The sequence below is a fragment of the Panicum virgatum genome, chromosome 9N (genome assembly GCF_016808335.1).
Source record: "Panicum virgatum strain AP13 chromosome 9N, P.virgatum_v5, whole genome shotgun sequence".
NCBI lineage: Eukaryota > Viridiplantae > Streptophyta > Magnoliopsida > Poales > Poaceae > Panicum > Panicum virgatum.
The window spans coordinates 2,252,289-2,273,335 of record NC_053153.1 but is presented as its reverse complement, the minus strand read 5'-3'; the positions used below and the strand labels follow the sequence as shown (position 1 = coordinate 2,273,335).

General features: G+C 46.7%; 3 protein-coding genes across 7 annotated transcripts; 1 reads left to right on the top strand and 2 right to left on the bottom strand.

The window, feature by feature from the left end:
* Positions 1–1,414: 1,414 nt before the first annotated feature.
* On the bottom strand, positions 1,415–3,936 carry LOC120687275 (L-type lectin-domain containing receptor kinase SIT2-like). Its single transcript, XM_039969262.1, has one exon. It carries the CDS (start codon positions 3,763–3,765, stop codon positions 1,702–1,704), a length of 2,064 nt encoding a protein of 687 aa, XP_039825196.1. The 5' UTR covers positions 3,766–3,936; the 3' UTR covers positions 1,415–1,701.
* Positions 3,937–6,632: 2,696 nt separating this feature from the next.
* Positions 6,633–11,615, bottom strand: LOC120687547 (D-xylose-proton symporter-like 3, chloroplastic). The gene is made up of 14 exons (XM_039969560.1): positions 11,354–11,615; positions 11,139–11,227; positions 10,558–10,636; positions 10,421–10,480; positions 10,262–10,328; positions 10,054–10,178; positions 9,235–9,336; positions 8,779–9,156; positions 8,571–8,618; positions 8,360–8,422; positions 8,155–8,235; positions 7,797–7,895; positions 7,566–7,703; positions 6,633–7,161 (listed from the first exon to the last, which is right to left on the bottom strand). The coding sequence occupies exons 1-14, from the start codon at positions 11,570–11,572 to the stop codon at positions 7,027–7,029; spliced, it is 1,683 nt and encodes a 560-aa protein (XP_039825494.1). The 5' UTR covers positions 11,573–11,615; the 3' UTR covers positions 6,633–7,026.
* Positions 11,616–11,786: 171 nt separating this feature from the next.
* LOC120687548 (diphosphomevalonate decarboxylase MVD2, peroxisomal-like) lies at positions 11,787–16,255 on the top strand. Of its 5 annotated transcripts, XR_005680781.1 has the most exons (11): positions 11,792–12,407; positions 12,486–12,584; positions 13,248–13,291; positions 13,531–13,595; positions 13,750–13,813; positions 13,914–13,976; positions 14,359–14,516; positions 14,601–14,652; positions 15,449–15,569; positions 15,671–16,045; positions 16,097–16,255. XR_005680781.1 is itself a non-coding variant. In XM_039969562.1 (10 exons), the coding sequence occupies exons 1-10, from the start codon at positions 11,987–11,989 to the stop codon at positions 15,892–15,894; spliced, it is 1,308 nt and encodes a 435-aa protein (XP_039825496.1). In that variant the 5' UTR covers positions 11,787–11,986; the 3' UTR covers positions 15,895–16,252. The 5 variants fall into 5 exon arrangements, 3 of the variants coding, with proteins under 3 accessions (XP_039825496.1, XP_039825497.1, XP_039825495.1); XM_039969562.1 differs by having other exon boundaries at positions 11,787–12,407; positions 14,601–14,646; positions 15,446–15,569; positions 15,671–16,252; XM_039969563.1 differs by having other exon boundaries at positions 11,790–12,407; positions 15,449–15,575; positions 15,672–16,252.
* Positions 16,256–21,047: the final 4,792 nt, after the last annotated feature.

Genomic DNA, 21,047 nt, shown 5'->3' with positions numbered 1-21,047 from the left:
TATCACTAAATAATAGTCTAATTTATCCACGAATCTCAATGACCATTGTAAGACACATTGAATAGTTCTTGCGTATTTTTGAGTTAGTTATGCAAAAAATCCAATGGTAAGAAGAAGCCAATGGAGCCTCTCACATCACGTAGTGAAGTTTGGCGCAGAAGTGGTTTCTTTCATTGGTAGCAAACGTCCATAATTCCAAGAATCAAATAGTGGTACTATTCTTTTTTATGCCTGAAAATTCAGTATGTCGCAGTGCATGTCAGTCAACTCGAAAATTACTTGGGAAGAACAAAATCAAAGTGTACTCTGTGTCAATCATTCGAAAAAAAGGGTACTCTGTGTCTCTGTCCCAAGTTCGAAACAGAAGAAGTTGTTAAAAAAAACTGAACTTTTTACCCTAATGATTCGTTAAAGAAAGTAGGGATGAAATTAAGAAGATAAAAGCAGCCCCACAGAGAGCGCATTAGATGTTGGGTAAGGCCCCTGGAACGGCAAGACCGATGTTTTAACTCAAAAGGCTAGGAAATTTTGTGCTCTGTGTCGTGCAAAAGCGGCGCCAGGCTAAGAACAACAAACGATCCAGAGATTCCTGTGGTTGCTAGGCTGCCAGCAGCAAGGAGCACTCGGCGGCGGCGGCGGCCGTGAACCAAACCATAGGGGCAGCACCAGGGCCTCCGTGTATGGACGGTATACCTCGGTGGGCGAGCTCACCGGAGGCGATGCCGGTGGAGGTGATGAGCAGCGATACGAACTCTGCGGAGCCCTCATCTTCAGCAACGGCCTCTTCGGCCACACCAGCTACCACGGGCTTCCCGGCAGCGGCGGCCTCCCGCGGTGGTGCAGGCGTTTAGTGCTAGGCGCGAACGGGTGGTCGCGGACGCATTCCACTATTCCAGGCGCAGAGCAGCGAGGATCGATCGGAAGCGTCGGCAGCAGTTCTAGTGTTTTACGACATGAAAAAATAATGGGGGAGGGGATCGTAAAGAGACAGGGGAGGGAAAAACAATCCGAAAAGCAAAGTATGGCCGCCGGGTACAATTGTAGACGGTAAAAAAAAGTTTTTTTTGGGCAGATACACCCTCTAACATTTTCTATTAGTCTGGACCTTCTTCCACCCCTTCTGCCCCGACGTGTGGGTTCAGCGTGAGGGGTACGGCAGATCCGATCTGGATGAAAATGATTTTTAAAAAATTTCGATAGTATAGATAAGCATTGCAATATCTTTAGTTCCTCTGAGCACAGGCTATGCTTCTTTTTCTTCACAGAAGTCAGAAATGGTGTTACGATATTTGTATTTTTTTTCGGGGTTGATTGCAATTCTGAAGAGATTTTCTGCGATCATTTACGTTCATGCATTCGCCTGTTCTTATCATTTGCAGAACCAATTCTTCTGAAATGCAGCAATCTTAAATGATAAATACGCGAGAAATAATTTAAGCTTTATTAGTATCCTACTATGTTTACTTACATAAAGGACCTAAGATAACATGTACGAAACCTCAACGATTAGTGGTTAGGATGACAACAAAAACCTCTCTATGATCATCCCTAAAACTGTACCCTATGCTCACTGCCAGAGGATTGTTACTACACTACACATGATCCTGTAGCTATTTGCTTTCTTATTTCAACCATCATATGCAAATCACTACAAATTATATAGACTTTTGAATTTAGTTACAAGAGAACGAATTATGTAATTTAGTGACGAGAGCTGGTGGCAGAACTCAACTGCTGGTGTTCGGCGCTGGAGCGCGAAGAAGGCGGCTGTGTCGTGACGGTGGTCGGGAACATGTTGACGAACTCATCGAACCCCTCGTAGTACCCGAAGATCCTGCCACTGCTGCCTAGATCTTCCGGCGGCGTCGCCGGCGCCGGCGCAGCGCCTTCCAGTATCTGCACCACCTGCCTCATGCTCGGCCGGCACTGGGGGTCAGGGTGCGAGCAGAGCAACCCGAGCTTGAGCACCACCTCGAGATCGTCCTCGTCGCACTTGCCGATCCTGGGGTCCCTGGCGTCTCTGATCCTCCCGGCCTTCCAGCACTCGAGGACGTTGTCGACGAGCCCCGCCGGGTCGGCATTGCTGTTGCTGAGCGACTCCATGGGCCTCCGGCCGCAGGCCACCTCGAGCAGGAAGGCGCCGAACGCGTACACGTCGGCGCTCGGGGTGGCCTTGCCGGTCTTCAACATCTCCGGCGCGAGGTACCCGAACGTCCCGATGACGTGCGTCGTCTGCGAGTCGCAGCCGTGGTCGTACAGCCGCGCCAGGCCGAAGTCGCTGAGCTTGGCGTTCATGTCAGCGTCGAGGAGGACGTTGCTGGCCTTGATGTCGCGGTGCACCACCGCCTGCTCCCACCCCTCGTGCAGGTACAGCAGCCCGGCGGCGACGTCCCGGACGATCTTGGCGCGCCTATCCCAGCTCAGGGCCGGCTTGTTTTCGTCAGCGTCGAACAGGTGCTTGTCGAGGCTGCCGTTGACCATGTAGTCGTAGACGCGGATCAGCTCGCCGCGTCGCCGGCAGTAGCCGAGGAGCTGCACGAGGTTGCGGTGGCGCAGCCGGCTCATGCTCGCGATCTCCGAGACGAACTCGCGCAGGCCCTGCCGCGAGCCGTGGGCGACCTTCTTGACGGCAACCTCGGCGCCTGACCGCGGGAGCACGCCGTGGTACACGGTGCCGAAGGCGCCGGCGCCGATGACGTCGCGGAAGCCCGTGGTCGCCGCGTGCAGGTCTTTGTAGCTGATCCGGTGAGGGCCGTACTCAATCTCCCAATCTTCCTCCTCCTCGGCGAATCGCCGGCGCCAGACGACGAATAGCGTGACGCCCGCTGACACCACGAGGAGCGCCACGACGCCGAAGAGGATCAGTGTCAGGAGCAGTTGCGGATGCATCGTCTTCCTGGGCCTAGACGACGGGGCCCGCGGGAGCTTTGAGAGGTCGAGGTCCAGCGCACGGCCGCCGCCGAGGCGAAAGCTCCAGCCAAGAACGTAGTGCGAGCTGGAGGCAGCGCCGTTCGCGGCTGAGAAGCCGACGTAGGTGCCGTCGGCCACCACCGGAGAGAGGTTGACGGTGCAAGACACGAGTGGGACTGCCGGCCTGGGCGCGCCGGCCGGCGCCACGGTCACCTCGAGACGCTTGCTCGCGCCGTCGTACTCGATCCACACCTGCAGCGGGTCCCCGCTGACCAGGCTGAGGTCGGTGGTCCCGCCGGTGGCGGCGTCGACGTACCCCACCGGCTTTGAGCAGTTGGACTTGAGGCTGTTGACGTCAACACCGACGTGGTTGTCGTTGACGTCGGAGAACTCCTCGTCCATGGCCGTGTCGAGCTCGACGGCGACGACCTCGCTCCTCCCGTTGCCTAGGTGGTTGGACGTGTTGAACAGGCTGAGGTTCTTCCCCACCATGGCTCCCGGCACGGTGGCGGACGGCGCCAGCGCGAAGGCGAGCCCGTGGCCGTGCGCGTCCGGGTAGCGCGGCAGGATGGCGACCACGAACGTGGTGGAGAAGGAGAGCGGAGCGCCCGTCGAGGCGTCCTTGAAGCGCAGCGGCGCGGGGTAGAAGCCGTACCCGAGCACCTCGTTGGTCTCGTTGGTGAGTCGCAGGAGGCCGGAGGAGGTGACCACAGCCGCGCCGCTGGCCGTCAAGTTCTCGCGCGCGAAGCCGGCGAAAACGAACTCGGTGGCTGCGCCGGCGCCCGCGGCCGCCGAGCCGCCTCGAGCCAGCACAGCGAGCAGGACCGGCACCAGCGCGGCAAGAACGGCCGGCATGGTGGAGCTGGAACAAGACACGGCGGCGATCTCGCAGCGACCGGGCTTATAGTTTCCTGCCGCAGCAATCAATCCCAGCGTGTCAAAGTCATCGTGGGGTAGAGGCTAGAGCTACACCGGTGAGCGCCTGGGTTTCTCGTGCGCGGGTTGGGTAGGGAGGGGGGAGGTCCGAGCCGAGCCGCTTGCGGCGAGAGGGACGTGGAAGTGGACGGCCGGGCATCGCCGGTTGGCTGCTCTCTACAAAGCATGGGTGGGAGAGGACAGAGGATGGGACGAATCAACGAAAGGTACTGGTACTTGGGGTTTTTAACTTTTTATTTGTGTCCGATCCGTTTATTATTTCTCACTTATTATGATTCCAAGACTTAAAACACATGATTTACAAGATCAATTAGTGAGTGATGTTGAAGTGATCATATGCCTTAAACATTCATGAATGTTACGATAATATACATACGACTACTGATGCAAAAAAAGAAGAAGAAGAAGAGCATGTCTAGATCTTTATTTTATCCAATGCATTTCACCACTCCACCGAAAATTTCCTCTACCCTACCATACTCCATCTTGGTAATTTCCACCGTCTGTCTAGGGTTGAGTTCTGGAATTTGATGGCGGACTTGAAAAGCCACCTACAGATGCTTTAAACCTAATCATTCTGAATAACGCTTGCATCCTCTCGCTCTGTCTTACCGCCGCTGCTGGCACAGAGTTAGCTAATGCTTATCATGGCTTGAAACCTTCTCTTAATTTTATGACTACCAAGTCCTGCAAAGATCTCCTCAATATAGCACAAAATCAAGAAATCGAACTGACCAGGGAAGAGCCGCACCAGCTGACAAGCAATCCGATTTGGCGCACTTGGTGGCCTTCATGTCACCTATTTTTCCAAATCATCGTAGCTCATTATCGATGTTTGGCACCAGTGAAAAAATATAAAAAAATCAATATAACCCATATGCCATCCCTAGTGTGTGTGTGTTTTTCTATTCTGAGGGAGAGCTCCAAATCGGTCATAAAGGATGAATAGATAAACATTACGACCTCCTTGCAAAAAAAAACATTATGACCACATTGGCATGACACATATATAGCAAACATAAAGCTATTTTTTGATACTTTACCCTCAAGTGAAAAAATTAGCAAGTTTAGGAGAAGCCTAGAACGTAGATCTTCAAATTAATAATTCTGAAGATCTTGATGATACCTCCGAACAAGTTTGACTTGACTCTGATTGACGTCCACGTGCGGTTACATCTTAGTTTTTTTTTTTTTGAAAAGAAGGTTACATCTTAGTATGAGCCCACCCAAAAGCAAGATCTATCTATCTCATGGCTGAATTGAAAAGTGAGTTGTTTGGAAGCCCTAACGCCTAGCTAGGTGACATATATATGTAGTATAGATGGGCCTTTGCAGATCGAGCACAGGATTACGGTGGTCAAGTGATGTATACATCCGTTGGAGATAGAAAAGATGGCCAGAAGAAGACCAGCTCCCGGCCACATCACGGCCGGGGAAGGGTACCATGCTCAAGTGGCCGGGCACACACACTAGGGGCCCCTTTGGCAGGGCTCCATCACCGGCTCCAAAACCAGCTTCACCCGGAGCCCTGCCAAATGTGGTGCTCCACTTCCGGCTCCGGCTCCTAGTCCCTAAAATCCCAGTGACTGGAGCACTTCGGGCGAGGCGGAGCCACAAAATCGTGGCTCCGGCTGGCTCCGTGCGCTTCCTCCTCGCCCTTTCTCGGCCTTGCCCCCAGGTGGGGCCGCGCGGCCCACGGGGAGGAGGTGGCTGGCGGCGGTCATCGCGGCGGGCACCTGCGTGGAGCCAGTGGCCGGCGGTGGCCGCCACTAGGGCGCGGCCTGCGGGGAGGAGGGGGTCGGCCGGCAGCGGTTGCAAGGACGCGGCCTGCGGGGCCAGGATGGAGGACGACGGCGGCGGCATCCGTGGGTAGCAGTGGCCCGGCGGCGGCCGCGGGGAGGAGGGGACCGGCGGCGGCCGCGGGGAGGAGGGGACCGGCGGCGGCCGCAGGGAGGAGGGGCCCGGCGGTGGACGCCCGCGGGGAGCCGAAGGCGCGGGCGTTGGCCGGGAGGCGGCGGAGATCGGGGGGCGGGGCGGAGCAGAGGAAGGTGGCGTTTGGATATGGAGGAAAGGAGGAAAAAAGAAAAGGAGAGGAAAAAGGAAAAGAAAGAAAAAAAAGGAAAGAAAAGGTAAAAGAAAAATATAGGGAAGGACAATTTAGACATTTCACAATCTCAATCCAATAGGTGAAGCTATTTTGCCAAACGTTTTCTAAAACAGCTCCAACTCCACTAGAGAAGCTGCTCCACCAGATGAGCCGGAGCCGGAGCCGTTTTTGGAGGAGCCGGAGCCCTACCAAACAGGCCTAGGACTAGGCAGACCCAACCCAAACACGTGAGAGTGAGACCCATGGGTAGCTAGCAGCAACTGCCAACTGGATCTGGCTGCGATCGAGCGAGGACGAGGCGGTCAAGGAGTGGCCTTTGCAGTTGAGTTGGTTGGGATCATTGGAACATCTTTTCTTCCTAGGCAGCTGTGACAGTATCTAAATCCAAAGATGCACGATCCAGTCCCGCCACACCAGGACGCGATATGGGCCAAATACATTCAGGCAAAGTCAACGATATATCGTCACCAACTGATGAACAATGAAATTAATAACAACCCTGCCTGCCCACCCCCACAGCAACAACTTGATAATTGTCTTGTCTGTCGTTAATATAACTTGCTGTCGCATTGCTGCCGTTGTTTTTTGTATATGGATCTTGATTGTGATACGTAGTATATACGTAGTTGTCATGGTGTATTTCTTATTCCTGAATCATCAGAGTATAATACGATTCCACACCCCCACCAGGACGCAATCTGGGCCAGATGCGTCATCACTTCATCGGGAAACAAATACATTAGAGTATATCGCTGTCCCGTGGACGAGCTTAATCAAATGCTAAATAAGCAGGTATTGTTAAATGCGGTGGTCTGTTTCATGAGCTCCTTGATTGTGATGTCTGGTTCAGTGACACTCCAGATGCTGAACAAAGTCTAGTCTAGTTGCAGATGCATCCATGGCAGGGAAGTAGCAACAGCTATACATGCAGCAAGCACAATTTACACCCGAGACGTGTCCTGCTTATGTACTCAAAGTCTGAAACTTTGACGCACTCTGATCCTACGAGTGAGCATCCATGTTGTAAACTTTCTGGGTGACAACTGGGGCTGTAGAGCCCTGACCACGCTATTTTACTTCAGGATCTTAGACTCGATCTCCTCCAAGCTCAGTCCTTTTGTCTCGGGTACATTGAGGATCACAAATACGAGGGCTAGCACTGCTATGGCCCCAAACAGGAAAAATATATTCTCTGGCCCAAGGAATTCCTGTGGTGAAAAGAAAAATATAAATTGTTGGCAGAACCGCAAAAGTGTAATGCTTGTTCCCATATGGGTATTTCAAATAGATAGCCAAAATACACTAATTTGGTAAGGCGGTAACCCCAGTGCAACCATGGTTGGAGGTCAGTTAGCAGTTTTGAGTTTGAAATGCAAACAAAAAAATCACTATGAATTTGGACCTGACAAGAGGCTGAATTTGAACCATACAACAGGGTACACCAGTTTTTCTATGACAAGGATCAAAATGAGTATTTAGTGGGCAAGGATTCATTGATCACAAGTTCTAGGTTTTGACATGTTTAGTTGGTCATGTAATTTCAGGACTCCACTAGAAGAAACTAAACACCATGAAATTGCAGACCAGGAAGTGGCAGTATGAGAAGCAATACCTGCAAGGGTGAAAATGCAAATGTCACCAACGCATTCGAGCCGAAATTTGTTAGTACAGCGAGGCTGATCCCACGTCCTCTTGTTCGGAGGGGAAATATCTCAGACACCATTAGCCAACTAATTGGACCAAATGAGACCTGAAACACATGGGTGTATAAGCTTTTTGTGGATTCCTGAAAACAAATATTGTTGTGCTTGTCATGCTCCTTGTACAGAATAAATGCACTGACCTGGTAAGCACCAACATAAAGAAGTAAAGCGCCAACAGCAACAAATGGAAAGTTGTTCAGAATCTTGTAGTAAGCTGCGAGTAAGAAGAGTGACAGAGCCTGCATTTACAAGTTACAGGAACATAAGGGCAATTTAGTTATAACATAGGAATAGAAAGCTGACAGAACATGCGCAAAGTTACTAATACTGAGTATCTCATTTTAATATAGAGTTATAGACTAATACAGTACCTCAAATACTAGTATTTCCAGTGTTCATGCTAAGTGGGATTGCCAGACTGAATTCAAGTCTGTGTATGGGCACTTTCCATGTAATATGCAGAACTAAATCAAATAACACGAAGAAATAAAAACTCACGATTCCACCAACACCTCCTATCAATAATGGGCGCCTTCCAAGATCATCAACTTTCAATACCGCAACACCTGTCATTAGCAACTGCAAAGAATAGAATAGAATTGTTACAAAAACTCGAACTAAAAGAAAGCATAAGATTTCTACCTACACAGTTTGATACAAAAGCAGCTAATATATGAGTATTGAAGTAGATCTTCTGCATTACCTTGAACAACCCAATATAAATTGCCACTCTGGCAGCATCTGATGCAGCTGAGAACCCAGCAGTCTACATAATGCATACTTTACACTTTTAGATATGGAGACGTTGAATTCTATGAATTAAAGAAATGGACCGACCAGATAACAGTATTCTACTTCTAAATTTTCTATATTAAAACTATACCACCAAACAATTTAGAGCAAAATATTGGTACCTGAAGTATCGAAGCTGCATAATATAGAACACTTGGCTGACCTGTTATCTGCCAAATAAGAGTTTAGCTCGATATCACAGTTCCAGCATGTTAATGATACCACTAAAAAAAGTGGCATTCATCCGTATTTTGAAAATAGATAGAAAAGCATGGCCAGAAATTTAGTTTGTATAATCTGCATATACATGGGTTAAAGAGAACAAAACACCTGCTGAAATAGAACCAGCCCTCCTCCAATGCTGAAGGCCTTTAAGCTAGCTCCCTCAAATACCTCCCAAATATTTCCTTCACCTTCCTGTCCGGCATAGGCTGCCTTAATAGACACAATGGTATCCTCAACATCATCTGCTAAAACCTTCTCACTTGCTGAGCGGCCCCTCAATGTTCTAAGGGCTTGAATCGCTTTCTTTTTATTATCCTCCATAGATCCCTTTCCTTGAACTGCCCTGAGAAGTAGCCATCTTGGTGAAGGTGGTAAACTCCACATACCGATAGCCATAACAGCTGCAAGTGGAGCGCCAAAACTAAACATGTACCGCCATCCTCCTACGTTGTCAATTTCAAGACTTCCTATAAGGTATCCGAACTGCACAAAATTGTTTAATGATCAGCATGCATGAAATGCATGTATAAAAGTAGAATATACAGAGGAATAGATAATTACCAGTATTCCTAACACAATAAACAGCTCCTTCAAAGATATCAATGTTCCACGTATTTGTGAAGGAGAAGTCTCTGCAATGTAAAGTGGCGCACCATGCATTGCCTGGCACAGAGCAATATAATGGTTCAGTGCCATAACATCCTAATGTTTAGGACATCATTGATCTATAAACTCTCCCAAACCACTAGCTAAATATGCACATGCTCCTTTGCAACTGTAATCCTCTTCAATTACTATTAATCCCTTTTTAACAAACCATGGATCCATGGACAATTTGAATGCTTGTGGATGTCAAACAAGCTAGTGTAAAGTACTACACGACAAAACGCTGCCTTAGCAAATAATGGATTTACAACCAACTAGATTTTGCTGTATACCACTGGTGACATTCAATAGACTAATCATAAATTAATTACATCAGAACATAACTTTAACTATTTGCTAAGGTATAAAGCAAAATCAAGTCCGGATTGTTTTTTCTGTATACCGGCAGTTGCATTCAATAGACTAATCAATAATTAATTATGCCAGAAAGATAGATTAACTACCTTATGAAATGATAGATTTTACAAACAGCTTGTTGCGTATATTGCAGATCATGGAAATAGAGATTTTTCTGTATAATTAGCAAATTAATTGATTGGTCTATAGAAATATCGAAACACCAAGAGAATGTCATGTTACCCAGCTTGAGTGAACATATAGGTTATTGTCCACAGAAATCATTTTTACATGTGTTCCTAAATTAGATTCATTTAATAACAGTAACATGGGATCATCATCATCTTTGGGGAAACAAATTGTGCCTGCAGTACTCACCAATCCAATACCAATCCCATAAAGGATACGACCTATGATTAGAGCTACAAAATTAGGGGCAAATCCAGTGACCAAAGCACCAAGAATATACAATGCAGCTGCGGTGACCAATTCTATTCTCCTTCCTGTATCAAGATGGTAGAAATTATCCACCCCTTATCAAATAAGTATAGTAAGAAAATTAAATTGGTGTAGCTTTTCAATCCACCTAGAAAATCTGCAACACGATATGCGAGAATAGAGCCACCAAGAGCACCATAAAGTGAACCACTTGCCTGAATTAAAAAAAAGTAAAGTCAGCTTGATCTTGATAATTGATAGGAAAAGGAAGAAGCAAAAGCTTAGGAATCATTGAAATTTTGATTACCACAAGCCCTAGTTGCACAGATGACAGGTTGAACCAAGTGGTGCCACTGAGATCAGCAGACTGAAGAGGAATACACCCGGTGGCAGTGAGACTATGTAAGCTAGAGGAAATTCACAGGAACAAAAACAGGGACTAACTTGCACAGAGATTGTTGCTCCAGAGGTTGCGCCAATGTCATAGCCGAAAAGGAGTCCGCCCAATGCAGGGAACAAGAACCTGTTCCAAACAGTGATCCATTAGTAGTTCAGTACTGAAAGGCTGCAATCTCAATAGGCGTCCTGATTACCCCCTTTTTATTTGTTTATTTTCGAATCTCTACACCAAGGAGCATTGCTATGCAAGCGCCAATTTAATGAATTCAAGTCTGTACAGGTCCTAAATTACTATATCTACATTCTATGACTGCTCCATATTGAAGGATCACATTTTAAAATGGATAAATCGTGGATCTTAGTGTATTTTGAAACAAGAGATAATACAGTTGTACATTATGTGGCCAATTTGCTACGATGCAGCACAGTTGGGTAATTCCGCTACATGATTAACCCAGCCAATTCCTCATCATCACCCTAAACCAGCCAAAACTACTGAACAACCTATTTAATGTGCATCAATTAGGCTAACTCCTCAAATCGGTTGCCTCGATCAGACGGTGTGCAAAGTTGAATCAGGCTAGAAATGACGGTTGTAGTTCGAGGGTGGGCGGCAAATAGCTTACGGGAGGATGACGGGTGCCCACGAGAACGCCGCGTCCCCCGCCGCGGCGCCACGCCCGGCATCGCCCTCGCCCTGCGCATGGGTCCGCACCTGCACATCGACCTCCATGCCGTCAGACCTTCACCCCACCAACCAGAGCCGCTTCCTCCCCAGAATAGAAGGGGCGCACGACGGCTATGTTTAGCCGCCGCCTGGGGGTAGGGTCGGGCGCCGTACGCGGAGCCTGGGGTGTCCCCCGGCGGCGGGGCGGAGAAGCGGCTCGGCGTCCCCCGTCACGCGGAGAGCGTCCATCGCCGACGCGCGGCGGCCGAGGGCCAGGGGGCGGCGGCGGCGGTGGCAGGGCAGTGGGCGGTGGGTAGCGCAGGTCGGGGCTGCGATGGCCCGAATGGCGGTGGATGCGGCGAGTGACGAAGGTGGGAGGCAATGGGTCGCCATGGCTGGGTCAGAAGGACCTCAGCTTGGCCGTGTGGGCTCGCACGTGCAAATTATTTTATTTTATTCTTGAAAAGAAGCAAGAAAAAAACTATTTCAATTAAGCTTGAGGCCAAACTTTAATTTGTTGGAATTGTCGGGGGCTGCGTACGAAAATCTCTATAGCCGATTCCTGGCCAATTCCGACGCTTCTCATTGGGCCACGTCCGCACGCGACATTCCGGCCGTCCATCCGGCAACGAACGGCCCTAGGAGCGGGAGGAAGGACGGCCCCCAGACGCCGGCTGTCGAAGGGGGGAGGGGCCGCCGCCGGCCGCCGCAACGACCTCGCGCGGCCGAGGCTCCCCGGCGACGGCTCCTCGCGGCGGCCGGCAAGGGCAGTGAGCACAGGATGCGCCGCCGCCTCCGCACCAGGCCATGGAGGCAAGTGGGAGAGGCCGGGCCGCCGACGCACCACAGAGAGGAGGAAGCAGAGGCCAGCCCGCCGCCCCACCGCGAAAAGCAGGGGGAGGTGGGCCGGCCATCGTTCGCTGCGGGGCCAAGGGCCGCGCACCGGCGCTTGACGCAAGCGCTGCCGGCAGCCGTAAGGGGGAAGGGTCGCGCGCCGCCACCGGCCAGCCCCTGGCCACCTGCTGCCGCGGGGGGAGGGGGCGGGGAGGGGCCGGCCTGCCACCACGCCACGGAGGGGAGGATGAGGACGCCGCGCTGGCCCCCACCTCCAGCCTCGGCCGCCGGCGGCCATGGAAGGGCGGGGGAGAGCAGGGCCACTCGGTCTACACCAGCGCGACCTGCGGGGTGACCGGCCGCGAGGATCCTGGTTCCTCTTTGGTGCTGGGAGATAAGTCGGGTGTTCCTTTACAACTTGGTGTTCTTTTGATTCTATTAGCTTTCATTTTTCATTACTGAATCTTTTTAGTAATGTGCAAGAAGTTGATGCCTGTGAAAGCACGCAGCACTCTCAGTACACGGAGACCTGTCAGAAAGAAAATCCATGATAGGATCAATGCCATCTATTGTAAGGAAAACCTTGTTCCTACTCATACGAAGCCATTTATTTTCTCTGCATATAGTAGTGGTTTTGCATATTCCATTTTGCTGTCGAAAATGTGAAGGATCTGTCACATTCTTTAATTAAATGATGTGTTTCTTGAATGACATTTATACCTTTTGTTACTTTTAAAATAACCTGATGCTAAAACAACCTATTTGTACTCGTAGGAACAGAGCATGTAAACGTTTAATTTCCTATATTTCTTATCTATCCTCTCACTAAGTGAATGCATCATTGGCAGCAACTTTGTCAGTTCTGGAAAACCGAGGAGTTGAAACCCAAGTGAATGATCTCAGGAAAGCATCATTAAAATTGAGGCTGTGTTTAGATCCCTGGAAAAGTAGGAGAAAAAGTCACATCGGACACTGTAGCGCACTGTAGTACTTTTCGTTTGTTTGTGGTAAATATTGTCATACCATGACCTAACTAGGCTCAAAAGATTCGTCTCGCAATATATATCAAAACTATGCAATTAGTTTTTTTATTTACCTACATTTAGTACTCCATGCATGGGTTATTTGCTATATTTAATGTTTCGATGTGATTTTGATGTGATGGAAAGTTTGGATTTTTGGGGGGTTTTGGGGATCTAAACACACCCTGAATAAATCATTGAATCTGGAACAGACCAGATTAATGGTGGAACGAGTGATCCAGAAGAACACAGAAAGGTATGTTCCCTTTCATTTCTATTGATCCACCCACACAATTTCTTTGTTCCTTGACGTTCCAAAAGTTCTTATAATATTTTGGAAGTAACTCTGTGGTGATTTTACTAATACTATTATTATGTTTTGAATTCAGCCATTATTGCTTAGTCGTCCATAAATATTTCTTCATGATCTTTGCTTTGATAAACCGTTTATCAAAAGTCACAGCATAATAATTTGTTGTCGAAGTACTGCTACAGTTTTCACCCTTTGGAAAGCTAATAAATGTGAAAGAAGAATATGGAGAGCTTTCTTTAATAGCAAGGTAAGTTCATGCTATTTATACAATAATTCCACCATTTTCATGCTCTGTTGTTCATGCTTTTCTTCTCCTTGAGACAGTGCAAGGAATTTGCCAATCAGTGCTCAAGTAAATTGTGTCTCTTGTCCAAAACTTATATCTGTCAAACTTCATGCAGGCAGGGATCTGGGAGTGCATACCGCAGTATGTATGGTGGATTTGTGAAATGGTGTATGGGAAAAGTGAGTAACAGTATGGCTATAGCTATGACAAAGAAACAGCGTAGGCTAAATGCATGCTTTTCCTGTTCAGAAAGTCTAAGTGAGGCCTTACTGTATGCAGAAAGATGATGGGAGTGACAGTATTGCGGTGCTGCTTGCTGATGAAGCACATTGGAAGGATCTTGTAATTATTATTGCTGTGATATGTGTCTATCTGATCTATATTCCACATGACCTACTACATATTCTTCTCATTGTCATGTGGCTTCAGTGATAGCAATTATGAATTGTGTAGTAACTCTTCTTCATGTTCCTTACCTGTAAATTTCCCTTTAATTTTGCTCTATGTGGTATGGTAAATAGTTGATGCACATTTGCGAATTAGTTCAGTTCAAAGCATAAGGAAACAAGTAGCACCAGTATAGTGTTGAAACAAGCCCCAGGTGATTGTGTTCTCATTATGAACTTGAACTTGTTCAAACAGTTCACTGATAGGAGCTTAAATTTCTCAAAAATATTTTCCCCTCTTCTTATTGTGCATTGCGCTGGTTGTTCTTATGCTTCAGACTGTAGTGCCAAGTCGGGTGTTGAAAATGGAAGAGGCCATCAAGAATCACGACTTTGAATCGTTTGCCAAGTTAACTTGTGCTGATAGCAATCAGATCCATGCTGTATGTTTAGATACAAGCCCTCCCATCTTTTATATGAATGATACATCACACAGGTATGTTTTTAGCAGGGTATTACTTTTTGGATTCTGTTGCTCCTGAAATGCCAGATTAAGAATTTTGGTCTCAATTAATTACAGGATAATTAGCCTTGTAGAAAAGTGGAACCACTCGGAAGGATACCCACCACAGGTATTTCTATTTTTCTTGATGAACATCTGTTGCGCATTTTTTTAAAAAGTTCTGAACTCCATCCAAAAACATAGTTAATTTTGTTGTTGTATCCCAGTGAATATTGCTCCAACAACAACATAGCCTTTTATCCCAAGTGAGTTGGAGTAGGCTAGAGATAAACCCACAAGACACAAAGGTCACTGTTCAGGCATGTTGATAGCTAGTCTCCAAGCGCTCCTATCCAAAGCTACCTCCTCAGAGATATTCCAATCTTTAAGTCTCTCTTAACCGACTCGTCCCAAGTCAGTTTAGGTCTACCTCTACCCCTCTTTACTTTATCGACACGCTTAAGCACCCCACTACGCACCGGCGCCTCCGGAGGCCTCCGTTGGACATGTCCAAACCATCTCAACCGATGTTGGGTAACTTTCTCCTCAATTGGTGCCACCCCTACCCTTTCCCGAATAACTTCGTTCCGGACTCTATCCCACAAAACCATCCAATTGGTTCTGTTGCAGTTTCATGAATATATCAGCTTGAGAAGTTGTTACTGCACTGGCCAAAACACTTTTAACTTGTATAACCGGATTGAATAATTTAATTTCAAGAGCGAACATCGGTAAACAATGGCGCCATTCACATTAGCGATTGCTATATAGGCTGATTGCGATTGCTGGTATACATTATTTCATCCATACTACAAGGCCATCATTGCTGAGGTGGTGCAATTGATGTGTTAGCGAGACCATTTATGAGTGTGCAGTAGGCATGTGTGTTGTAGATCTCTAATTAAGATGAGCATTTCTAATGGCAGGTTGCCTACACCTTCGATGCTGGCCCTAACGCCGTTTTAATTGCACGAGACCGTAAAACTGCAGCACTTCTCCTTCAGAAGCCCTTGTACTATTTCCCTCCACAAGACAAGGATTTGAGCTGAGCTGGTTCGTCTGATATTCACGATTAAATTAACTCTTTGTTATTGACTATTGTAGCAGAGCTCTATGGATATATCTGATCTGATCAACATCATCTTGCAGCTATTTGGTCGGCGACAAATCAATTCTAAGTGATGCTGGATTGCATTCCATAGAAGACGTCGAGGCTCTCCCAGCGCCTCCAGAGATGAAGATACATGATCAGAAATTCAAGGGCGATGTTAGCTACTTCATCTGCAGCAGGCTTGGGGCTAGCCCAAAGGTTGTCACTGACGAAAGCCAAGCGCTGCTGAATTCAGTCACGGGGCTTCCAAAAGGAGCCTGATTTTAGAGTACTGGTTTGGTTTGATACATTAGCATTGTGTACTGTTTGGTTTTTATGCTGTGAATTACATCATATCCTACTGTAATTTGTAGTGCTGTAGGTCTGATCCTGTAATATTGTCGATCCATCCATTTGGACAGCTAAGGAATTGGTCTGATCCTGTAATATTGTCGATCCATCCATTTGGACAGCTAAGAAATTGATGAAAGTAGCAGAGAAAAATGACCAAAATGTTAACAGACTTGATGATGCGAGTGTCTCTGAACTGCAGAATGGAAACTTGCCTGCTAATGTAAGCACTTGGTTACACTGTGCTTGAGACATTCTGACAATTACATTTTGGTGTCCCTTCTTCCAAGTCTGATGTTTGGTTTGTACAATTTTTAGTAAATTTTTGATGGATTAGTTGTTGTTATTTTGCACCAGTAGTATTCCAGTTTATTCTTTAGCTAAGCACTTCTGGATATTCAGATATGACAAACGATGATATAAGTTAGTATTTACTATAGTTGCTGGGATGGCAGTTTGCATGTTTGAACTAGGAAATATCTTTATTCAGTTCCTATAATGTTTGCAAGCGTGCTTCTCTTCTTTTGTTGAGAGAGCATGGCATAGTATTAAAATCAGTGTATCAATGGAATTGCGCACACTTTTTTTTACTAATGCAGTTATGGTATATCATTGGCTTCTAGGAAAAGAAGATTCAGAAAGTGCAAAAACAAGTTGAGAAGGAAATAAAACGCCAGGAGATACGAAAATTAGCAATAAGGCAGTGTCGCGGCGTTGCCGCGCATGGCCATCATTAGCTTTTTTTTCTTTTCCTTTTTGTTTGTATTTAGATGAGTACAAACAAATGTTTTGGAGTCTAAGGCGATGGCGACGGGTGGATTTGCTTCTAGACTGTGCAGGCGGAGCTGCTCATTGGAGAAGACGATGTTGTGGATCTCGATGTAATTTCTATTTCTTGTAGTGTTCTTTATGCAAAAGGGGATGTACCGGATGCGCTGTGAGTTATTAATATAATATACCCTATTTCGAAAAAAAGATGAGTACGAACAATGGTAACTGAATTGCTCTTTGTACATTTATTGAACTTTTATACAAAAGTTTTAAATATTTTGAGCAGAGTATGTAACAACAGTTGTTATTGATAGAGTAAAACGCACCAGAGGTCATCAACTTGTAGAAGAGTGTCACTTAGGTCCATCAATTTCAAAATTACATTTTTGGGTCCATAAACTTGTAATTTGTCACTTAGATCTACAAACTGTTCATTTCTAAGTCCATAAACTTATAATTTATGTCATCTAAGTCCATACTCCACCACCTAGCCTTCGTGCACTGATATCGCACCAACATGAATCTACACGGTTCCCACACATTGCTGGAGTTTCATCAGAACGGTAAAATTTGAGCCCAATTCCAAATCAAGTGCATAGGAGGGGAGAGGGGGGATAAAATATTTATTTTGGAGGTTATTGACATGTAGTGGGATTCAAATGGGGCTTTCGGACTGCCATTGGTGAGTTCTGGAGCTTAGATCCAGATATAACCCCGTAATATGGGTGGAGAGTAGGAGGCGATTGCTTTGGAAAGATGGAGAAGGTTATAAAGGAACTCAACAACATGTATACCGTGGTAGGGGATATTATATCCTCTGTGGCGTGGGTGGCTGGATATGGTGGTGCAAAGTGTTGTGGCGAAAAATCTTGTGACGGCGTTAGACTTGGGTCAACCTAGAGTAGTTCTCGGTGAGGGGTTGAAAGATATTCATAGACAACTATGTCGGGGCGACCTTTAAGGGTTTATAGCCACACGATTGCTCATGGATGAAGTTCATTAACCTAAAAATGCACTTTCGGAGTTTATAGACCTAAGTGACACGAATTATAAGTTGACGGACCTAAAAATACACTTTTGGAGTTGGTGGACCTAAATGACACACTCTTACAAGTTGGTGGACTTCTGTTGTATTTTACTCTTATTGATATGTTATTTTGATAAACCATTAGGTTGTGGCACGAACAGTTGAAAATTATCATCTGTGCCTCTCACAGTATATCCTTTGTATCTCGCAACATTGGGCATATTCAGTTCCAGAGATATGTACGAGGATATCAAAGTTACATTCAGTTCCACAAATATATGTAGAAGAATAAGTACCTTTGGGAAACATTAAAAGCCACCCCCCAATATATGTAGAATAAGTACCTTTGGGAAACATTGAAAACCTTTGGGAAACATTGAAAGCCAACACCCCCCCTAACGCTAAGCAATGCCAGTGAGCACAGCCTGTGAAGTGCTATCGCCGCTAGATTGCAAGAAATCGGCGCACCTGGTTGCAAGAATAGCAGGGTCAATGCCTATAGATCACACATTTGAGAAACAAGCTCCAAAAATTGAAAGACACAGGTACGTATAATCCACGAGGAACTATTCTGAATGCATTTAATATCTGTATCACATAACAAATCAGCCCCTGTGCTAACATACGTCACATCTTGGTTACTTGGTTCAGTGGTGCAAGCAACAAACAGGAAATCATATAGACTGTTGTGATGTACTTTTGATCCCTGCACATAGAAATGTTATTTTCGTCAGAGAAATGAGCTATACTTCCTTGTAAAATTTGGCAGCGATCAACAACTCGTACCAAAGTAAAGATTCAGTCAGTTGTGCTGAGAAAGCATGTATAAAAAGAGAGGTCTGATAGTAGTCAAAAAGAAGGAAGTTTTCGGTAACCAAACTCCTTATTATGTCATGGACCTTTAGATGTGAGAAAAGTAGATGCCGGAGCAGAATTAGGAATGAAATATTTGTTTTCCCAGAACGAAATGAAACGAGAGGTAAATATCCTTAGTGCGTGGCAAGTGGATACATTTGTGGGACTAGTGGCTCCACAGGCTATGATTCCTTAATTCGTGCACAATGATTCTCCTAATGGAAACATGCTCAGCATAAGTTGAGATAAAGAAGAACCATGTGATGCAAAATGATAATTCTAGCATGCTAGTTGCAGACAGCTGAACGGCGTTACGTACTGAAGAAGTTCTTTTCCAATAAACTGAGCTAACAAAATCATCTTTTGGATTTTAGAGATCTGCCTGTTAATTCTGACAGATGAACACGATATTGCCTTCTCTGTTTCTTTATAAACATACAAGTACCTAGCCCATTAGATTTGATATGATAGCACTCCAGATGGCGAAGTTGATGCGTGTTGGTTCTCTGATTCAGCTAGCAAGTATAAATAAGAGATTTGCATCAACTACCATGACTAGTGCATCATATAGGAATAGCTTATGAGTATGCACACAGTGAACGCATTCAAGACAAGCAGCCATGATGTAATTAACATTAGATGATAGAGTATGTCCTTTGTAATTAGGAACAGATCTGCCGACCGATGCCATACTCATTAATCTTTGAACGAATAGCTAGGCCCTATCTCTCTTACTATGATGATGTTTCAGAGTGTCCTTGAGCATGGATCGATCGGAGCTCGTTCATGTCCAGAAGAGAGGAAAACTAAACTAGCAGTGATGGAAGCATGATCACAGGAGTCAGGAGGCCAGCCTGGCAAAAATATTAGTATGATGCAAGTATATGTAAACTCGGATGACTATAGCGTTGTCATCACTTTTTCACTATAATTTCTGAACTTCAGTTGTTCTGTATCTCTGTCAAGTATTGAGTTGACGTGCTGAAGAAAGCTAATTTCTTAAATGATGTACAATTGAATTAGGAGCGGATAGACACGTATGGGGGGCTGAATGTTGAACGGCATATGCACGCATGCGCACGTATGCGGGATACTACTGGTTCCGCCATCAAAGCTGCCAGGACCACGAAATACGTAACCGCGGCACAGTTGGATTAGCGGCCAGCTGCAAACCCGCAAAATCAGCCTGCACTTGGCGTGCCAGCTAGGCAAAAATAGCAAAATTAAGAGTAAAACTTCTCTCGCAAATATGTAAGAGGCAATCTAAGAGTGGTTTTCGGACGAGTGACAACCGTTATAATACAAACATGTAAAAAAAACCCGGAAGGGGAGAAGTGAAAATGGCGTGCCGGGAAGAAATCACGCGGAATCGCAGAGGAAAACCAGCGGATATGCTGATTGGAAACGCAAGCTAGCAGCGTAAAAAAAGGCTCCAGCAGCGTAAAAAAGGCTCAGTTGGCCACTGGTATTGGACGCGCGAGGATATTGGGCACCGTTTTTGACACCTGTTGGAGCTGGTGTTTTTATATTTATTTCCAAAACTGAGTTTTTTTTAACGAACAACACTCGACCAGTACGTTTCTATTGATATAGCAGAAAAAAATACAAGGTTATGTTTCTGGGAAGCCATAACCAGGCAACAAAAGAAAAGAAAAAAGGAAAACCACAAAAACAACACCGGCGGGTTGGATTGGGACATCAACGCGTGCCGAACTCAACTCTACTCAACAACTCAGGCCGGTCGGATTGGGACATCGACACAGCTGCACAACTCAACTCCAACGCAAGTCTGCTCGGTCAGAAAATAATCCACTCAGCAATAGCAACAGAACCGAAGCCCGTGGCACCCACCCAATCAACCATACTCGTGTAGTAGTCGTGAACCTCCAAGCGCCACCCCGCGTCGATAGGGAACTGAAAGATGCAGACCGCACCGCACCGGGAAGACCACCGCTATGCGGGACCCACCGCCGCCGTGCCGCTGCAACACCACCTTCCACCTGATGTAGTGAAACCACCGAAACCGGATCTCTCGTAGGCTGCCACGCAGTCGCCACCGCGAAACACAACGCGTGGGGGCCTCGCCACTTCCGCCGTTGGACCTCACTCTCGTCGCCTCGAATAATCACCACGCGCGGGGCCTCGCCACACCCGCCACGGTACTCCACGCCACGGTTTCGTCTCCTTAGGCGCCGTCGAGGTGGTGAGCAATGTTGCCCCACGTCCCCAGATCTCCATCAATGTCGAACCACCGCCGCAGGCCAACCTCACCTACTTGCTTCACCCACGTACATGACCTCCGCCACCGTGCCAGCAACCGAAAAAGTCACTTGCGCCATCTTCCGAAGATGTACTGCACCGAGAAGCCCAGCCAAGCTGAGCAGCCCGCCGCGGTCCGCTGCAAGCCAAGTCGTCCCAGAATGCCGGTACC